General features: G+C 29.3%; 1 protein-coding gene across 1 annotated transcript; it reads left to right on the top strand.

Annotated features, from left to right (window-relative positions):
- The first annotated feature begins 7,716 nt into the window (after window positions 1–7,716).
- Window positions 7,717–9,513, top strand: LOC133705082 (inorganic pyrophosphatase 1-like). Its single transcript, XM_062130171.1, has 4 exons — window positions 7,717–8,060; window positions 8,254–8,375; window positions 8,477–8,678; window positions 8,982–9,513. The coding sequence occupies exons 1-4, from the start codon at window positions 7,920–7,922 to the stop codon at window positions 9,348–9,350; spliced, it is 834 nt and encodes a 277-aa protein (XP_061986155.1). The 5' UTR covers window positions 7,717–7,919; the 3' UTR covers window positions 9,351–9,513.
- Window positions 9,514–17,271: the final 7,758 nt, after the last annotated feature.

The following is a 17,271-nucleotide window of genomic DNA, read 5'->3' as shown; positions in this document are numbered from 1 at the left end:
ATTACAATAAAACCACTTTGAAAAATCATTCGTATTTTTCACCATTTCTTAAAAAAAAATCATTGTAATTTTACCTGGGCAGGTCGCTCATTACAATAAGACCACTTTGAAAAATCATTCCTATTTTTCACTACTTTGAAAAATCTTCGTATTTTTCATCTAGGCAGGTTAACCATGACAATTTAACTATTTCAAAATCTTTGAATTATACCATTAGGTAGGTTGTCTGGTACAACCACTTCAAAAGGCCTTTCATAAAGATCATCTTTTTCTTTACAAACTCTATCTCATTTTCTTTCAAGTGCACTTTTTAGCACTTGTCCTTAAAGATAATGCACTTTCTATCCTTATCCATTTTCCTTTGAGCGTGTTTTTGAGCCCTCACTTTAAACATGTTAACAAGGATTGACCATTTATTGATCTGATGAGTGCGTCATATCTCATTTCTTTTTCTTCTTTACAAAGCTTATTATCTAAAGTCTCTTACGAAACTTTCTATCGTAAGCATTATAAAGAGGAATGCAACTGTCATAACTCATTCCTGTTAAGATAGAGATTTCCTCACAAAAAAAGATTTGTCATGAACCTTAGCCGAGACCAACGAATAAAAATTTGACTTAGAAAAACAATCAAACAACAATACAACTTACCTTAGGTAGGGTGCACTAGGGGTGATGCGTCTTCTCCTTGCATAACCAGTCCCTTACCCAGACTCTTGCACGCCATAGGTTTCTGGTAACCATAATACTAGGTGGCAACTCTTTAACCTTAATCATAATTAAACCTGAAACATTTTCCTTCCCAACAACACACTTCTCATGAACGCACCATTTTTTCAGCGAGCTAGCCATGTCGATGTCACAACCCCCACATGCGACAATTGATATCCTTTCTTTTTTTTTTCCTTTCTTTTTCTCTCCCCCTTCAATTCCCGCGTCAAACTCTTTAATTTTTCAAACTAGCCCTTCAACTTTGTTTTTCTTTGAATTCAATTCATGTTCTTCTAATTACTATTTGTTTTATTTGAAATAATTTATAAAATTAGAATGTTTTTTCAATTTCATCATTGTTCATTTTTTTCTCATCCATCAAACTTAGTCTCAGTTCTTTTAATTTCTTTTTTTATTATTATCTTCTTGATTTATTTTATTTTTCAATTTAATCCCTCATTCTTTTATCTTATTTAATATTAATACCATACGTGGTCCTCATTCTTTTGATTTCTAAAAAAATTGGATGGTTGGGATTTTTACTTCGTGATTTTTCCGATATGCCTTTTATGGGGCAACCTGGTCTCATGACCCAAGACACATGTGTTCAAAGATTATCATGATTTGACTTCTATCTTTTCTTAGGTTCTTTTTTTTTTTTTACCATTTGATATTATATTATTGAGCCTTCAGCTTCATGAGTTTGTTGTTTTTCTTTGTATGAGGTTATTCCGATCTCATATCCCGGGTCGCAGTTTGGTCAAGTAACTCAGGTTGAATTAGTTTTTTTTTTCTGTATTTTTTTATTGATTTTTTTCAGTTTTGCTTTCAATTATTTTGTTCACCTAAGAGTTCACCTCTATTATTTTATTCAGTTTCTTCTGTGCAAGGTTATTTCACCCTCATAAATTAGTCGGGTGTTTGGCATGCTGACCAGAGTTAAATTTTTTTATTCTTTTTTTAAATTGATTTTTTTTCAATCCATCATTTATTGTTTGCTTTGTTGGTGATTGAGTTTCAATTTTTTTCTTCATTTTGTTTCTTTATATGGTTGTTATATTCTTATTCAATTTTTTATTTGCTATCAAATAAGATTGTTGGGATATTTTAAAAATATTTACAAAGTGTCTTTTTATAAAATTGACAAACACTTTTTTTTTCTCTATTGGTCGTTGTCCTTTTTTAATTGTTGTTAGCTTTTTATTTTACAATCATATTATTAAATTAACCAATTTTATTGAAACTATTTGAATCAATGACCTTATTTCTAAATTTTTATTACTATTTTAAAAAATATTATCATTGCCTGAACATCTTCTTTTTATATTAGAAAGTATTTGACTGTAATGTAATGCGAGCATCATTTGATAAAGATAGTGTTTGAGAGTATAGTAATGATTGTTTTTCAAAGTGCTTCATATTAAAAATACATTAAAATAATATTTTTTATTTATTAAAAATTATTTTTGATATATACACATTAAAACTGTAAACCCTGGGAAAAATAATAAATAAATAAAAGTGAAGAAATTCATGCATATGGTTAAATAAAAACAGAAATTCAGAAATTTTTGAATATAAATTTCCGGGCGAAATAATTCGAGACATTATAATAAACCCGATATTGTTGAGGATTAGATTTAATTGAAGAGAGTAATACACTTAAAGGAAAAAGAGGGCCTAAATGCAAATAAAGAAAAATATAGAGTATAAATACTCTCTCCTCACCAAAAAAATATGTAGGAACCATAAGGAGAGAAGATAAGGAGTTTTATACCCATTCTTGAGAAATCAATAGAGAAACATTAAAATTTCAAGAACCCATCCAAGATTAAAAGCTTATAGATGGGATAAACACTTGAGAGCAAAGGATTACCAAGAAATTGAACAAGAAGAAAAAAAAGGAGGGAGTTGAAAATCTTCAACTGGTTGAAGATCAAAATCTTAATTTATACCGGGTAAGGTATTCTAAACATGATCTTAAAAAATCATTTTTAAATTCAATAAAGAATTGATGCCTTGATATTGAATCATAAGTTAGGGTTCTTAGACATAAATTGGGGAAAAAGTATTTATTATTAAGATTAAATTAATTCATGTATGTGGTATGTAGTTTATGAAAGTATTGTGTGAAGGGGAGGGGGAGACAAATCTGGATAGACTTGTCTCCTAACTTTCGATGAGATTTCGGGTAGGAGGATATGGGGATTAGGATCGGGTTCCTCATAGAAATTATAGATTTGAATGTTAGCTAACCAAGAAAACTGGTCTTGCTCAATTTGAAGATGTAGAACTTCAGTTATAGGTTACCAACTGAGACTGAGTCGTGATTGATTATGTAGGGCAATAGTACTAATTAGTTAATGAATAATTTTGGCTATTTTAAAGGCAAAACTGGGTTCTCCTCCCTCAGAGAACTAGTAGCCTTGTATTTTAGCTTTCTAACGAGATCAATCTCACTTAAAATGGGGTTTTAGAACTTTAGATATAGTTAAAAATCTGATGAGTGTTCAGACAGTAACAATTGAAAATTGGACAGTAACAGTTCAAGGTCAACAGTAACAGTTCAAAGTCAGACAATAACAGTTGGAAAAGTCAAACAGTAATGGTTCAAAGTCAAACAGTAACAGTTCAAGGTCAAACAGTAACAGTTCAAGGTCAGATAGTAACAATTGAAAAAGTCAAACAGTAACAGTTCAAAGTTAGACAGTAACAGTTGGAAATTGGACAGTAACAGTTCAAAATTAGACAGTAACAGTAGACTTTCACGTGAATACTATAAATAAGAATATAAAATAATTGAGTTATACGAACACTTGTATATTGAGATACTAACTCTTAAAATATATATGATATATGTATGTATGTTATTATGAAGAAATGAACATGCATAGAAAGTAACATATGAGTAATGGATGAATATGGATTCTCTATAATATCGGCTTGAAGGAATCATAACAAAAAAAAAACTTCCTTGTGATTCAGAAGGAGCAACCAGGATTGGATCTTTTGTTAGGGGAGGTCGCGAGACAGGCGAAACAGGTGCGTCATTTTCCCTCCTATTTGCACGTATACAATTTAGAATCCTTCTGATGAATGCAATTATAATAAATATCGTGTTCAATGTAAATAAAGCCTAGTGTATTTACAAGATTAGTTTCGGCTAATGACATCCGTGATAGGATTGTCGGGTAATGATTTACATGATTAGCTTCGGCTAATGGCATCCGTGATAGGATTGCCGGGAAATGAATTACAGGAGTAAACCTTGCAAGCAGGGGCGGAGGCAAGGGGAGGCAAGCAGAGGCCCAAGCCCCCCCTCCCCAAGACATTTTAAAATTTTTCAATGGATAATTAAGTGTTAGCGTGAGGTATTATATTTTTCTATTTTAAAGAGGTGGGCTTTATTAACAGTAATTAATTAAACGTGACTTTACTTTTGATGTTTTATTTACTCTTGGCCTATGTTGAAAAAAAAATATATAAAGTGATTACCTTATGCAGCTCTAATATAAATCTTGTAGCTGGTAAAAACAAAAATAAAAATACAAATCACGAGTGAAATTTTTCTACATAAAGATTGAAGCAGAGCCACAATTAATTTATCTTTCATCAAATAAAACAAGGTAACTTAAATTTAAAACCTATTTTTTTTATATATTTGTTAATAATTTGTTGAGGTTTTTTTTTATATATAATTCTACCATTTTGCTCCTTTTTTTCTCAGATCTGCTAGTTCTACCAATTGTTTTTTGAATTCTTGTTATGGTGATTTTTTTCTAATTAATTATATATATTTTATTAGTTTGTTTTGATTATGTTTAGTTTTTTTTATGTTTTGTTTTAAGCAGAGCCACCAAAATTATCAATTTTTTCTCAAGATATATGTTTTGATTTTAGAACATGCCATCCAATCATGTACCCAGTCATCCAAAGTTAAAGAACATGTCATCGATTGCTAATTTATGTCAAGGATTGGTTGAAACAGAAAAATCAACAATTTATCCACTAGTTGACAGGTTGATTCGACTTATTTTGACTCTTCCTGTTTCGATAACAACTGCTGAACGAGTTTTTTCAGCTATAAAGATTGTTAAAACAAGACTTCGTAATCGGATGGATTATGATTTTCTTGTAAATTATTTGATTGTCTATATAGAAAAAGAAATTGTTGAAAGATTTACAATTGATATGATAATCAATGATTTCTATTTTATGAAAGAATAACGAGTACAATTAAAATAAATATGTAAGAATCATTCTTTATTATTTTTTGCTTTATTTCAAAGTTTATCAAACATAAATAATGCTTCGTTTTAGCTAATGTTTCTTATATACTTTGTATCTTTATATTTGATAGGTATAAAGACCAACTTTAATGGAGAAATTATGAAGATGAAATTAACTTCATTACTTTGATTTAATTTGGTATTGCTCCGAACCTTTTACCTTATAATAAGATCATTATATGCTTGTAGTAAGTTATTTGAATAAAACTAAATTATACAGGTTTTGTTTTACAATTCTTGTACAATAAATTAAAACAAATTTTATATATTGTTATATTAATTTTGCCCCTCCTAATAAATAATCCTAGCTCCGCCCCTGCTTGCAAGGTCACTCAATTTATGCAAGTAAATAAGATTATTCAATTAAGAATATACAAATGAGTGTTAATTGAGTTTAAAAGATTTACAAGCAAAATATAAGTTCTTTGTTAGAATTTTCATGGATTCGATAGAAAGTTAATACTTCATTCGTATTCATTACATGAGCATACATATATTCTTTATCAACATAATGGTATGTTTATTTATGTAACAGGTCCATCAAACATCCAGGAAGATCATTGGTTTAGGACTATACTTTGTGAAGCTTATGTAAATATTTAACTTAAAACAAAAGGGAATTAACATGTTTATGTAGTATACTTTTGTGCAAACCTTGATGTATTTATAAAGGTTTAGCTTAGCATGTAGTATTTTAGTTATCTTGTAATTAACCCTTTTGAAATATTTAAGAACACTTCTTATATTGTAAATACTTTCTTTGCATATTAGTATTCCTTTTCCTTTAAATTTTATGATATGATGTGTTGGACTATGTTCATATTAAATTTACTCGTAGGATATATATATATATATATATATATATATATATTGTGTGGAATTATAAGGTTTGATATAAGTTTTGGAATTAAGGGATATTATGATGATGGGTTGATTGAGTAAACTGATAGTAGTCGATAACTTGAGATGTTTTAAATGCAAACGAAACTCTGTTGAATTTTTAGAAAAAAAAATTACCCTCACATAAAAAGAATATATTTGAATCTTTTAACATTGATCGAGTCGTACAGTTGAACTATTACAACAATTCAATAACATAAAAATAATAACTTAAAATAAATAAATATTTATTTGCATTCCTAGCAGCGCCAAAGAGGAAACGCATGTGGCTGGACTGCGTTTGACTTACAGACCACAGAACACACGCGATGTAACACCGATTCTTCAAACAACACCTCAAATGAAAAATAACCTAAAGCTACCTTCCTTTTTTTCTTTTATCAATATAAATAAATACAAGAATTTTGTCATGGTGCTCCTTAAGCAATCGCAGCAGCCATTGCTAACCGTCTGTATTTGATATAATAGTGTTGTTTGATTTTTAAAATAATTTTTATTTGAAAATATATTAAAATATTTTTTTTATTTTTAATATCAAAAATAAAAAAACAAAAAAACTTTTAAAAACAGTTAAAAAAGCAATACAAACACGTGAGCGATGGCTGCTGCGATGGCGGTGGCTTTTTATTGTGACAAGACCATCATTGATGTGGATAGTGATGATTGGGTAATTGATGAGTTGGGTTCTACGAACTTGTTCGATAAACTCCTCCGCTTCGTGTCATAGAAGAATTTTTTGGCAATTAAAATATCAACAGGGTATTTCGTAAATGTTTTTTTTTTTTATGTTTTTAGTAGTAATTCCAGATTAATAAAATATTTTAGATGTTATTTTACTATTTAATATTTTTTTTCTAATAAAAATATTACAGTAATTTTATAAAAATAGTAATTTTTTTACAACTAATCACTATTTTTTAAAATTTTAGCTGGTTGCTTTTTATCATATATTTTTTATTATTATATAATTAAATAAAAATTATTTAAAACAATAATATTATTAAGTTAGTAGGGTTTTTGATTGATTTTGATAAATTAACTTAAATTGGTTTCTGTTGATTAAAGATGTTTTTGTGGATATTTTTTAAAAATTACTTCATATATATATATATATATTAAATCTTTAATTTATAATAAAAATCTCACTTGTATATAAAAATATATTAGCAATAACATGTACTCACGTTTATTCTTTTATTATTATTATTATTATTATTATTATTATTATTATTATTATTATTATTTAATCTCGGTGAGAACCTAATTTAAGTGCGTTTGCAATTGAATCTGATTCCCTACGAATATCCCCTTATTCCCCGCGTTCTTAATTTGCCGCTAATCCAAAACCTCATCTAATTATAATCTGCTCTCGTAGATTGCGTGGTTGATATTGTTACGCGGAATGTTTTTTTTTTTTTAGAATTTTATTTAAAAATATATTAAGATATTTTTTTAATTTTTAATTTATAAAACCAGTATATAAAAATTATTAAAAATATATAAATTTAATGTTATTTTTAAAACGTAAGAAATACAATGCCAGCAGCCTATTGACACCCTTTTAACTTTGCTTTTAGCCATTCGATTATCATCAGAACGTTAGAAAGTCCGGCGGACAGGGATCTCTCATCTCTGGCAGTGGAATTTGAATACAAAAGCTTTTTATTAAAAAAAAAAAAAAAAAACATAAATAACCACAACACGCAGGATATGCGAGATCAAGATGAAAAGTACAGATAAGACAATTTTTTTGTCTTCAAGCGTTGCTTTAAAGAGGCCAAAAGGGAACAGAGATGGCTGGATTGCCACTGGCCTACTACGACAGACCACAGAACACGCGCACCTTCTTGTAATATTCCTTTGGCATCTCAAATACGAATGCAACACTGATTCCTCGGATAACATAAAGCTAAAGCTTTAGCTTTCCTTGCTTACCAGTATAAATAAACACCCCGTCCTCTAGTTTCCAATACCCTCATCCCAAGAATTTTCATAGATTTCGTTAGTTTAGTGGTGAGCAATGGCTGCTGCAATTGTGGTGGTTTTTGATTTTGACAAGACCATCATTGACGTGGATAGTGATAATTGGGTGATTGATGAGTTGGGTTTTAATGAATCGTTCAACCAACTCCTTCCCACCATGCCATGGAATTCTCTCATGGTCAGTACAGCTGCATTATTTTATTTTATGCACCCATGTTTTCATGTGTTTGTTCCTAATTACATTGAAGCTAATGTTTCAAGAGTTGCCATGTTTCTTGATGTGTTTTCTTTCTTGTTTTCATGGCATGCGCATGTTTTTCTTTTCGTTTTTTCCATTCCCTCATGTCTTTGTCTCTCTTGAAAAATCTCAGGATAGGATGATGAAGGAACTTCATTCAAATGGAAAAACCATGGAAGACATTGCAGAGGTTTTGAAACGTATTCCTATCCATCCCCGGGTCATCTCTGCAATTAAAGCAGCCCATGCTTTAGGGTAATACGCACACCTCATTCTCTTCAACTCTTTCTTTTCCAGGATGTATATATGTTCATGCTAAATATTGAAGGATTTAATGTTAATTTGTTAATTTGCAGGTGTGAGTTGAGGATTGTAAGTGATGCAAACATGTTCTTCATCGAGACAATCCTGAAACATCTTGGATTGAAGGATTATTTCTCTGAAATCAACACGAACCCAGGTTTTGTCGATGAAGAAGGGAGGCTAAGGATCTCTCCTTACCATGATTTCACTCAATCTTCTCATGGTTGCAGTCTTTGCCCTCCGAACATGTGCAAGGTATGATATCGTCATATATATCGACAAGATCAAAAGATTTTTCTTTAATTTTAGGCATTAGAAAAGGCCATCCATATTGAAGTTTCCTAGAGGATTTTATTTTTATGAAAATAATTACAAATAAAGAGCAAAATAAGGTTGTTATCATGAAAGATTCGGGTAACTTCTGGTTTTCAAAAATACTTTTTAGATTTTTTTTAATGAAAAACATTAAATAAATATGCTTTATCATGAACATGTTTAATTTTAAAGCATGATTTATTAGGAAATTAAAATTTTATTTTTTTGCTTTCTGTAAAATAGGGTCTTATCATTGAAAGAATCCAAGCTTCTATATCTAAGGAGGGAAGCAAGAAAATCATCTATCTTGGAGATGGTGGTGGCGATTATTGCCCGAGCTTGAAGCTTACGGAGGCAGACTACATGATGCCAAGGAAGAATTTCCCAGTGTGGGATTTAATTAGCAAGAATCCCAAGCTTATCAAGGCAGAAATCCATGAATGGAACGACGGCGCAGAGATGGAACGTGTTTTGCTCCAAATTATTGAGAGAATTTCCAGGGAGGAGATCAATAGCAATTCTGCTAAGTTGTTCTCAGCTGATTGCAAGTTACAGACTATATCAATTGCTGGCCATGACGCCATGCCTCAAGCTCTCTCAGTTACTCAGTAGTTAGCCTAAAATGTTAGGCAAATCAATGCCAGCCCTACCAAGTTAACCATTTTTTTTTGTTTTGTTCACATCTTGGCTTTAACACGAAGGATGTAAGATAGCGATTTTTCATCTGGATCCGTAATATGATGAAGGAAACGTTAAGTACATAGTTTGCTTCAAACTTGTTCTTGTTGCTTGTGCCGTAAGTCCTGTTATCATGAGTTGGGCTGTAGGTCATAAACAAGTTTCCACAAGAAACACAAATTCCTTAAGAATAGAAAATCAAGGGAAGAAATAGCTGATAATTAAGCTCCCAATATAAGCTATTAATGTGTACTTGCTATCCATTTTGTTACAATTTAATTTTACCACCGTTAAATATACTAAAACATAAAAGGAATTCACAGAGAACAATATATATATATATATTCATCCTTTTTTTTTTTTCTAATTTCGGCATTCTATGCCTAATCTTATGAGTAATTTACCAAAATCTTTTAAAAATAGATAGAGTTCAAACAAAGGGAGTCAAAGTATAAAACAATGAGATATCTCATGGGCAATCTAGAATTTGAAGAAAAAGTTTGTTTTCGCCCTCAAACTTTCATCTTTCTTTCTTTATAGCTCCTGTATTTTTTTTAAATTAATTTTAATCTAAAAGTTTATTTTATTAACACTTCAATCCTCAAGTTAAAAAGATAAAAAAACAAAGTCGCTAATAACAATAAGAGAAATTTATCATTTAACCATTTTTTTTGTCTAAGAAACTCATTGTTATTGATATCAATGGTTTTTATTCAACAAAAAGATCTCAATGATAGTTGGTTTTCATGTAAACATGCTTGAATTTATAGGATAACGGGCTCATATATTTAATAACAAATTCTTTTCGGATCCAGACAACTATGACCTTCACCCTATATCGAAGAGGCACTAAATTTGTTTGGGTCTTGACTTTTCCTTGAGTAAAGGTAAAATGTCTACTTATATTGAGAGAGTCATGCCATCGTTACATTACATTTTGTCAATTGTTTTCTTAACGAGGATGCTTCACATTCCGATGATGTTTAAAAAATCCACTATCTTCAGGAATGAGAATCTTAAGTGTTGGGATAAAAGATGATTATGTGTTCACTTCCATATTTTCTTCTCCAAAGTTCACAAAATTATTGGTTGATCACCTACAAAATAGTTTTTTTTGATGAGATTTAGGGACTCTGATAATAAAATCAACGATTTTTTATAAAAGATTAAGGACAAAAATGTTTATTTTTATTTATATATGATAAATGCTCTAAAAAATAAGAATATAAATAATATAGATAATAAAAAAAGTGTAAACCCTTTTCTTGGATAATTTAGATGATATTTATAGCCTTTAAATTTTGTTGTTTTACTGAAAGGGTGAAAAATCATTTCCTATTAAAAACGTAAATGAGAAGAAACATCTCTTGCACAATATTAATGTTAATGAAAACAACCATTACATCAATATTAATATCGATGGAAATACAGAGGATCCATAGAAAATTTTTATATATTATTTTGTATGCAACATTAATGTTGATGAGAATAACCATTAATCAATATTAATGTTGATTGGAACATAACAAATTTTTTGCAAGACTTTTACACTAGGAGTGTAGAGAAATTATTATCCTAGATTCTTACCATATAATGTTAAGAAACTACAAAATAGCCTTGTGATGCCTATAAAGACTTTTAATTCCATATGTAGTTGGATATGGAATGATTTTAAATCCAAGGATATTGGGAATAATATTTTGTTAAACTTATAGGCAATTGAGCTCAACACATCTGAGACCTAAAAGTTTTGGGTATGACATCTTGTCAGACTCATGTGCACTCAGGCTCAGCACGTAGCCGAACACAAGGGTGTTGAGTCTGTCATCTCGCCACACCCATAAGCACTCGGGCTTAGCAAGTAGCTGAACTCAGGATGTTGAGTCTGACATCTTGCCAGACCCATATGCATTCGAGCTCAGCACGTGACTGAACTCAATGGTGTTGGGTTTGATATGTAATACCCCTATTATTTTACCCGGGACAATTTCTCAGTTAAAAATGAAAACTTAGGGTAATTTTTTTTGTTTATTTATCATTCTAATATTTCTAATCATATGAGCAAACATTCTAGAACATAATTACTAAATTTAACACAAAGACATTCTTAAATATGACATTCACATTAATTATATATAAAAAATTTATCCTCCAACTAAAAGGATTCATTCAACACCTTTTATATCATTCATTAATCCCATAATACATATTGATCAACATAAATATACAAAAAATATCTAATATTCAAACAAGATCTACTCTACTGCTGCGAGGGTTATGAAAATAAAATTGACATTTTATCAATAAATGCAATACATCATTTCACTACACTCGTATAAAAATATTTCTCCTATATATTTTATGATGAATCATTAATATTTTACACATCCATATTCATCCAATTAATTTCAATCCTAATCATTTCACTGGGGTGTTACTTCCCTATTAGGGGCACTAACCCATCCGTCCAAATATCAGGTACTAGTTCATTCGTCCAATTGTCAGGCGCTGGTCCTTTAATATGGACACTGGTTCATCCACTCAATTCTCATGCACTAGTCCCTCAATAGGAACTCCAGTTCATCCGTTCAATTATCAGACACTAGTTCATTCGTCCAATTGTCAGGCACTAGTCCCTTAATAAGAACTCCAGTTTATTCGCCTAATTATCGGGCACTAATTCATCTTTTGACATTAAAATATAAAATTGCAGAATTTCTAATTAAAATAAACGCATGCTTTCAATTAATCTATCTATAAAGATTCAAGGTGTCAGTCACCTACTTACTGGCAATGCTCGACTAGTAGCTCCCTGCCACTATATCGAGCCTCCAACCTCTCACATTCCATTTAAAAGATCTCATGATTTTAATACTTAATCATTCAATAATTTACTTAAAACTTCTTCACATAATAAAATTTTAGATCAATACAATTTTAACACCGAAAATTATTATTATTATTATAACATAGTTTTATATTTTTTAATAATCCCACAAATATTTCATACAATGTTATATCCACTTAATTCACCATAATTATAAAGGAATCTTATATTATTATAAAAAAATTTCCAACAACTAAAAGAAATTTAATTCCTTCACACCTAATTCAGCACATCATTTTTTCCACTATTTAAATACAATTCATTAATTTCTTCAAGTTTAAAGTTTTATTTATTTCATAGGTCATTTGGCCAAAACTTCCTAGCCTTAAAGGAAGTTCAATTTCATTTCTACAGTTCCTTCAAGGTATAATTTATTTATCCATCACATAATCCCATGAAGTCATTTCTACTAATAATTAATTTCATTTAAATCAAAGCATATTTTTTTTTCATGGCCAAATTCACATTTCTAAGAGAAGGAGAAATTCTCTTTCACTCTAAATTCTAATCCATCAAACAAAATTAATTCATTCATTTAAGTCATGAAAAATCTCCAATTACATCAATTCAACCCACCCCAAATTTCTTTGCCCTTGCCGAAAACTCAAGTAAAAAGAGTAACATGATAATTCTTCAACTTTTCACTTAATTAACTTTAACCCATTTATTTTTCATGCCAACAAACAAGATTCTAACATAACTTTACAAATTACATCAACCATTTTTATTAATCTAAGAGTTTCATAATCATACATAACAACAACTAAGCATCCATGCATGAAATTTCACTAATCAACACAATAAAATCATATTTACTTATAAAATAACAAAAGATTAATAGCAAACCCAAAGTGGAACCACTCTTTATCCCCCTCCTCCTCTTTCTCTCTCTCTCTCTCTCTCTTTCTCTCTCTTAATAATTACACATTCTTCAATCACCAATTAATCAATTCACATAACTAAAAATAATTTGCTTGCCATTAATTCAACAACCTAATCACCTTAAAAATTCACCCTTGGCCGAAATTCTCATTACCAACATGAAGGAATTTTAATTATTTTATAAATTAACCTAATTAATGATAAGCCCAATCATTTATCCCCTCAACAAACATATAATCCATATAAATCCATGCATTCAAACCACCACAACATCAAGAACTCACTTTCACATAATACCAATTCTACTCAATCCAAGAAGAAACATGACAAGCAACATAATGGGTCATCATGGAGAGTTTTCTTACTCTTAAGGAATGAAGAATCAAAAGCCAAAATAAGTTGAATCAAGTTCTCCTCCACACTTCCCTCTAAGCTCAATTTTCCTTCTCTAAAAGCACACTTCAACTCTTAAACTCTTTGTAGACTCCTTAACACATCAAACCCTCTATTTAATTACTCAACACTCTTACTATCACACACTTTTTTTTCTTCAAGCAATTTCCATGAAAAATGACATGAGCTCTCTTTTCTCTCTTTTCTTCTCTTGGCCATCTACACACTTCTTCTTTTTTTTGCACCACTAACAGTTATCTCCTTCTTTTTTTGCACCACTAACAGTTATAAAGAGGGTTGTTTTAGGTAAGTTTTCAATTTGACCTCTTAAGAAATTTCTAGACACTCATTTATGGTTTTTATTCTTTTATTTGCTTATTGTACTTAACTTGAAAAAAATAATCTTATCGAACTCCAAAATTTTTGAAACTTTAACCTAAATTAAAACAATATTTTAGAAGACTCCACACAAAATTTTAACTTAATCTGAAAACTAGATTGAAATTTTGAGACCATTTTCTTATCTCAGATATATTCATTTTATATTTTTACCATTAATTTCTTTTACATATTTATTACAGTTCCCTGATAATGTTACCAATTATTTTTTTTAATCGGAGTTTACATGATATCTTGCCAAACCTATATGCAATGTGACTTAATGCGTAGCTGAATCTAAGGATATTAAGTGCCCGTTTGGCACTGCGACTGCGGGTGAGGTTGATTGTCTGCCACAAATATTGATGTTTGGTTAAGTTAAAAAATAGATTTTTATTTTGGTGGAACCCACCATACTTGCGGTTGTGCCTCAGGTTTAACAAAAGTGAAAAATTGCTGCTTCATTGTCCACGTTCCATACCGTCTCTATGTGAACAGTGTAGAGTGAATTATAATTCACTCTGCAGCCGAATTGTGCAAAGTGAATTTTTAATTCACTTTGCACAGTTCGGCTGAATCCATTGTTCATGGTCGGATCAGGTCCAGCCTGAACCTAAATATATTGGACCAGGTCCAATCCAGTAAAAAAAATAATTTTTTAAATTTTTAATTGTGTTTTATTTGAAAAACTAGTGTTTAACATTATTCAATAACACTACATAATTTAAAAAAAGATCACATGATGGCGTAGAATTTACAGAATTTGATCATAATCCCAATTTTGTTCCTGATGATATTTTACCTGATTTTGTTGCACGCTCAAAAAATCATGGAAACTGTAGTCCTTGTCGGATGAATTTATATAAAGTATTATTTATTTCATGATGTAATAATAATAGTTAAATATACAATATTTAAATTAAAAACCATTAATATTAATATATATCTTTTTAAATTATTTTATAACCTTAATTTAAAAAGTATTCTTAACCAAACACAACTTTTTTGTCAAGTCCACGTGCATGTGGATTTAACGCATAACCGAGCTTAAGGATGTTGGGTCTGACATTTTATTAGATTCAGATACATTTGATCTTAACATATAACTGAACCTTGTTAAGTGTGATATCTTACCAGATTTATGTGTGTATAAACTTAACAATTTACTAAATCCAAAAACTTTAGACCTGAATGAAAGCCAAACCCACATTATTTAGATTTGACAAGATGGCATGCCTGCGTGCTGCCACGGGCTTATAAAATAAATATACTTGATAGTGTTATAATTGTGAACCAGCGCTAGATAAGTAACAAAAACTAAAGGTATGGTGGAGCCAATATTTCATGACAGAAAAAAAAAGTTGTGTTGGTGATCAAAAATTTAGAGATTGGACAAAATAATTTATAGCAATCCACAATATTTTATGAGAAAAGATACAGTGTTTTCGCCATATGATTTAACTTTTCTGTTAATAAAAAGCAAAAAAATTTACAAAGCTAAATTCTCTACCAACTTAATATTAAAAAAAACCAACAAAGATAATTTTGGAAGGAAAAAAACCCATGAGAAAAAATATTGTAGCAATTGACAATGTTTTGTGAAGAAAACTACAGTGCTTTCTCCAATAAAATCGACAAAGACAATTTTAGAAAAAACCATTTAGACAAATACTGTAGTAATTCATAGAGTTTTGTGAGAAAAGCTACAACGCTTTCCCCATATGATTTAGATTTATTATAATTATAATTCTTAACCAACTCAATATTAAAAAAAAATCGACAAAGATAATTTTGGAAAAAATCATATGGGAAAACACTACAACAATTCACAGTGTTTTAAAGAAAAAAATTACAAAGCTAAATTCTCAATAAGTTCAATATTAAAAAAATAAAATTGACAGAGATAATTTTATAAAAAAAATACAAAAAAATAGGAAAAAAAACCATGGTGGAAACACTATAACAATTCACAGTGTTTTGTGATAAAAGCTACAGTGCTTCCCCACATGATTTAGCCTTATTTGTAATGACTTGTAATTATAATTCTCAACCAGTTCAATATTAAAAAAATAAAATTGACAAAGATAATTTTAAAAAAATCATAAGAAAAAAACCATGTTGAGAGACACTCTAGCAATCCACAGTGTTTTGTGAGGAAAGCTACAATGTTTTCCCCACATGATTATGCTTTATAACAAAGTTAAATTATAACTAGTTTAATATTAAAAAAATTAAATCGACATATAATTTTGAAAAAAAATATTATAAAAAAAGAAAACACAAAAGAAATTGGAAAAAACCATGTGGGAAAAAACACTATAGCAATTCACAGTAATTTGCGAGGAAAGTTACAGTGCTTTTCTCACATATTGTAAGTGTAATGTTTAACCAGCTCAATATTAAAAAATAAAATTAAAAAAGATAATTTCAGAAAAAATCATCAAAAAATAAAAACAAAAAAAACTATGCGGAGAAACATTGTAGCAATCAATAGTGTTCTAAAAAAAATTTCAAAACTAAATTCTCAATCAGCTCAATATTAAAAAAAATAAAATCAACAAAAATAATTTTGAAAAATAAAAAAATAAAATAGAAAAACCATGTGGGAAAACACTGTAGTAATCCACATTATTTTAAAGAAAAAAATTATAAAACGAAATTTTTAACTAACTCAATATTAAAAAAGTAAAATCAACAAAGATAATTTTTAAAAAAATAAAAAAAGAGGAAAAGTTAGAAAAAAGAAAAGTAATTTTGGAATAAAAAATAAAAAATAAACAAAAAAAAAGAAAAAGGAATGCACTATGGATTACTATTGTAATCCACAGTGCATTGAGTGTGGGTAAACAGTGAATCACTCATACCCTTTAGCTTATTACTTAAGTCCTATTTGTTTGCTGGAAAGTAGTTTTCTTTTGAAAAGTGAATCTCGGGAAAGTGAATTATTTTCCGATGTTTGATAGTGTAATGGAAAATAAGTTGGAAAACACTTTCCAGTTTTTGGTTATATCATGGAAAATGAGCTGGAAAGTAACTTATTAATGTTTTGTTTTTAAGTTTATTAAAATAATAAGGAACCAATTTTATAAATTAAAAAGTTGAATGAGAATGAAATTGAAAAAAATATAATTTCATAAATTATCTCAAATAAAATAAATAATAATCAAAATAATAGAGATCAAATCTAAAAAATAAAAAAATTGAAAGATGAAGAAATTAAAATAATAATAATAATTAACATTTCATAAATTATTTCAAATAAAATAAGTAACAATCAAAAGAATAATGACTAAATTTGATAGATAAAAAATTTAA

The sequence above is a fragment of the Populus nigra genome, chromosome 10 (genome assembly GCF_951802175.1).
Source record: "Populus nigra chromosome 10, ddPopNigr1.1, whole genome shotgun sequence".
Taxonomy (NCBI): Eukaryota; Viridiplantae; Streptophyta; class Magnoliopsida; order Malpighiales; family Salicaceae; genus Populus; species Populus nigra.
The sequence above is the reverse complement of the archived record's forward strand: the minus strand, read 5'-3'. Positions and strand labels throughout refer to the sequence as shown.

Excerpts from the sequence above, each read along its gene's own strand:
- LOC133705082 (XM_062130171.1), top strand. The coding sequence starts at position 7,920 with ATGGCTGCTGCAATTGTGGTGGTTTTTGATTTTGACAAGACCATCATT. Across the intron at positions 8,061-8,253 it reads TGCCATGGAATTCTCTCATG|GATAGGATGATGAAGGAACT; the intron begins GTCAGTACAGCT and ends GAAAAATCTCAG. Across the intron at positions 8,679-8,981 it reads GCCCTCCGAACATGTGCAAG|GGTCTTATCATTGAAAGAAT; the intron begins GTATGATATCGT and ends TCTGTAAAATAG.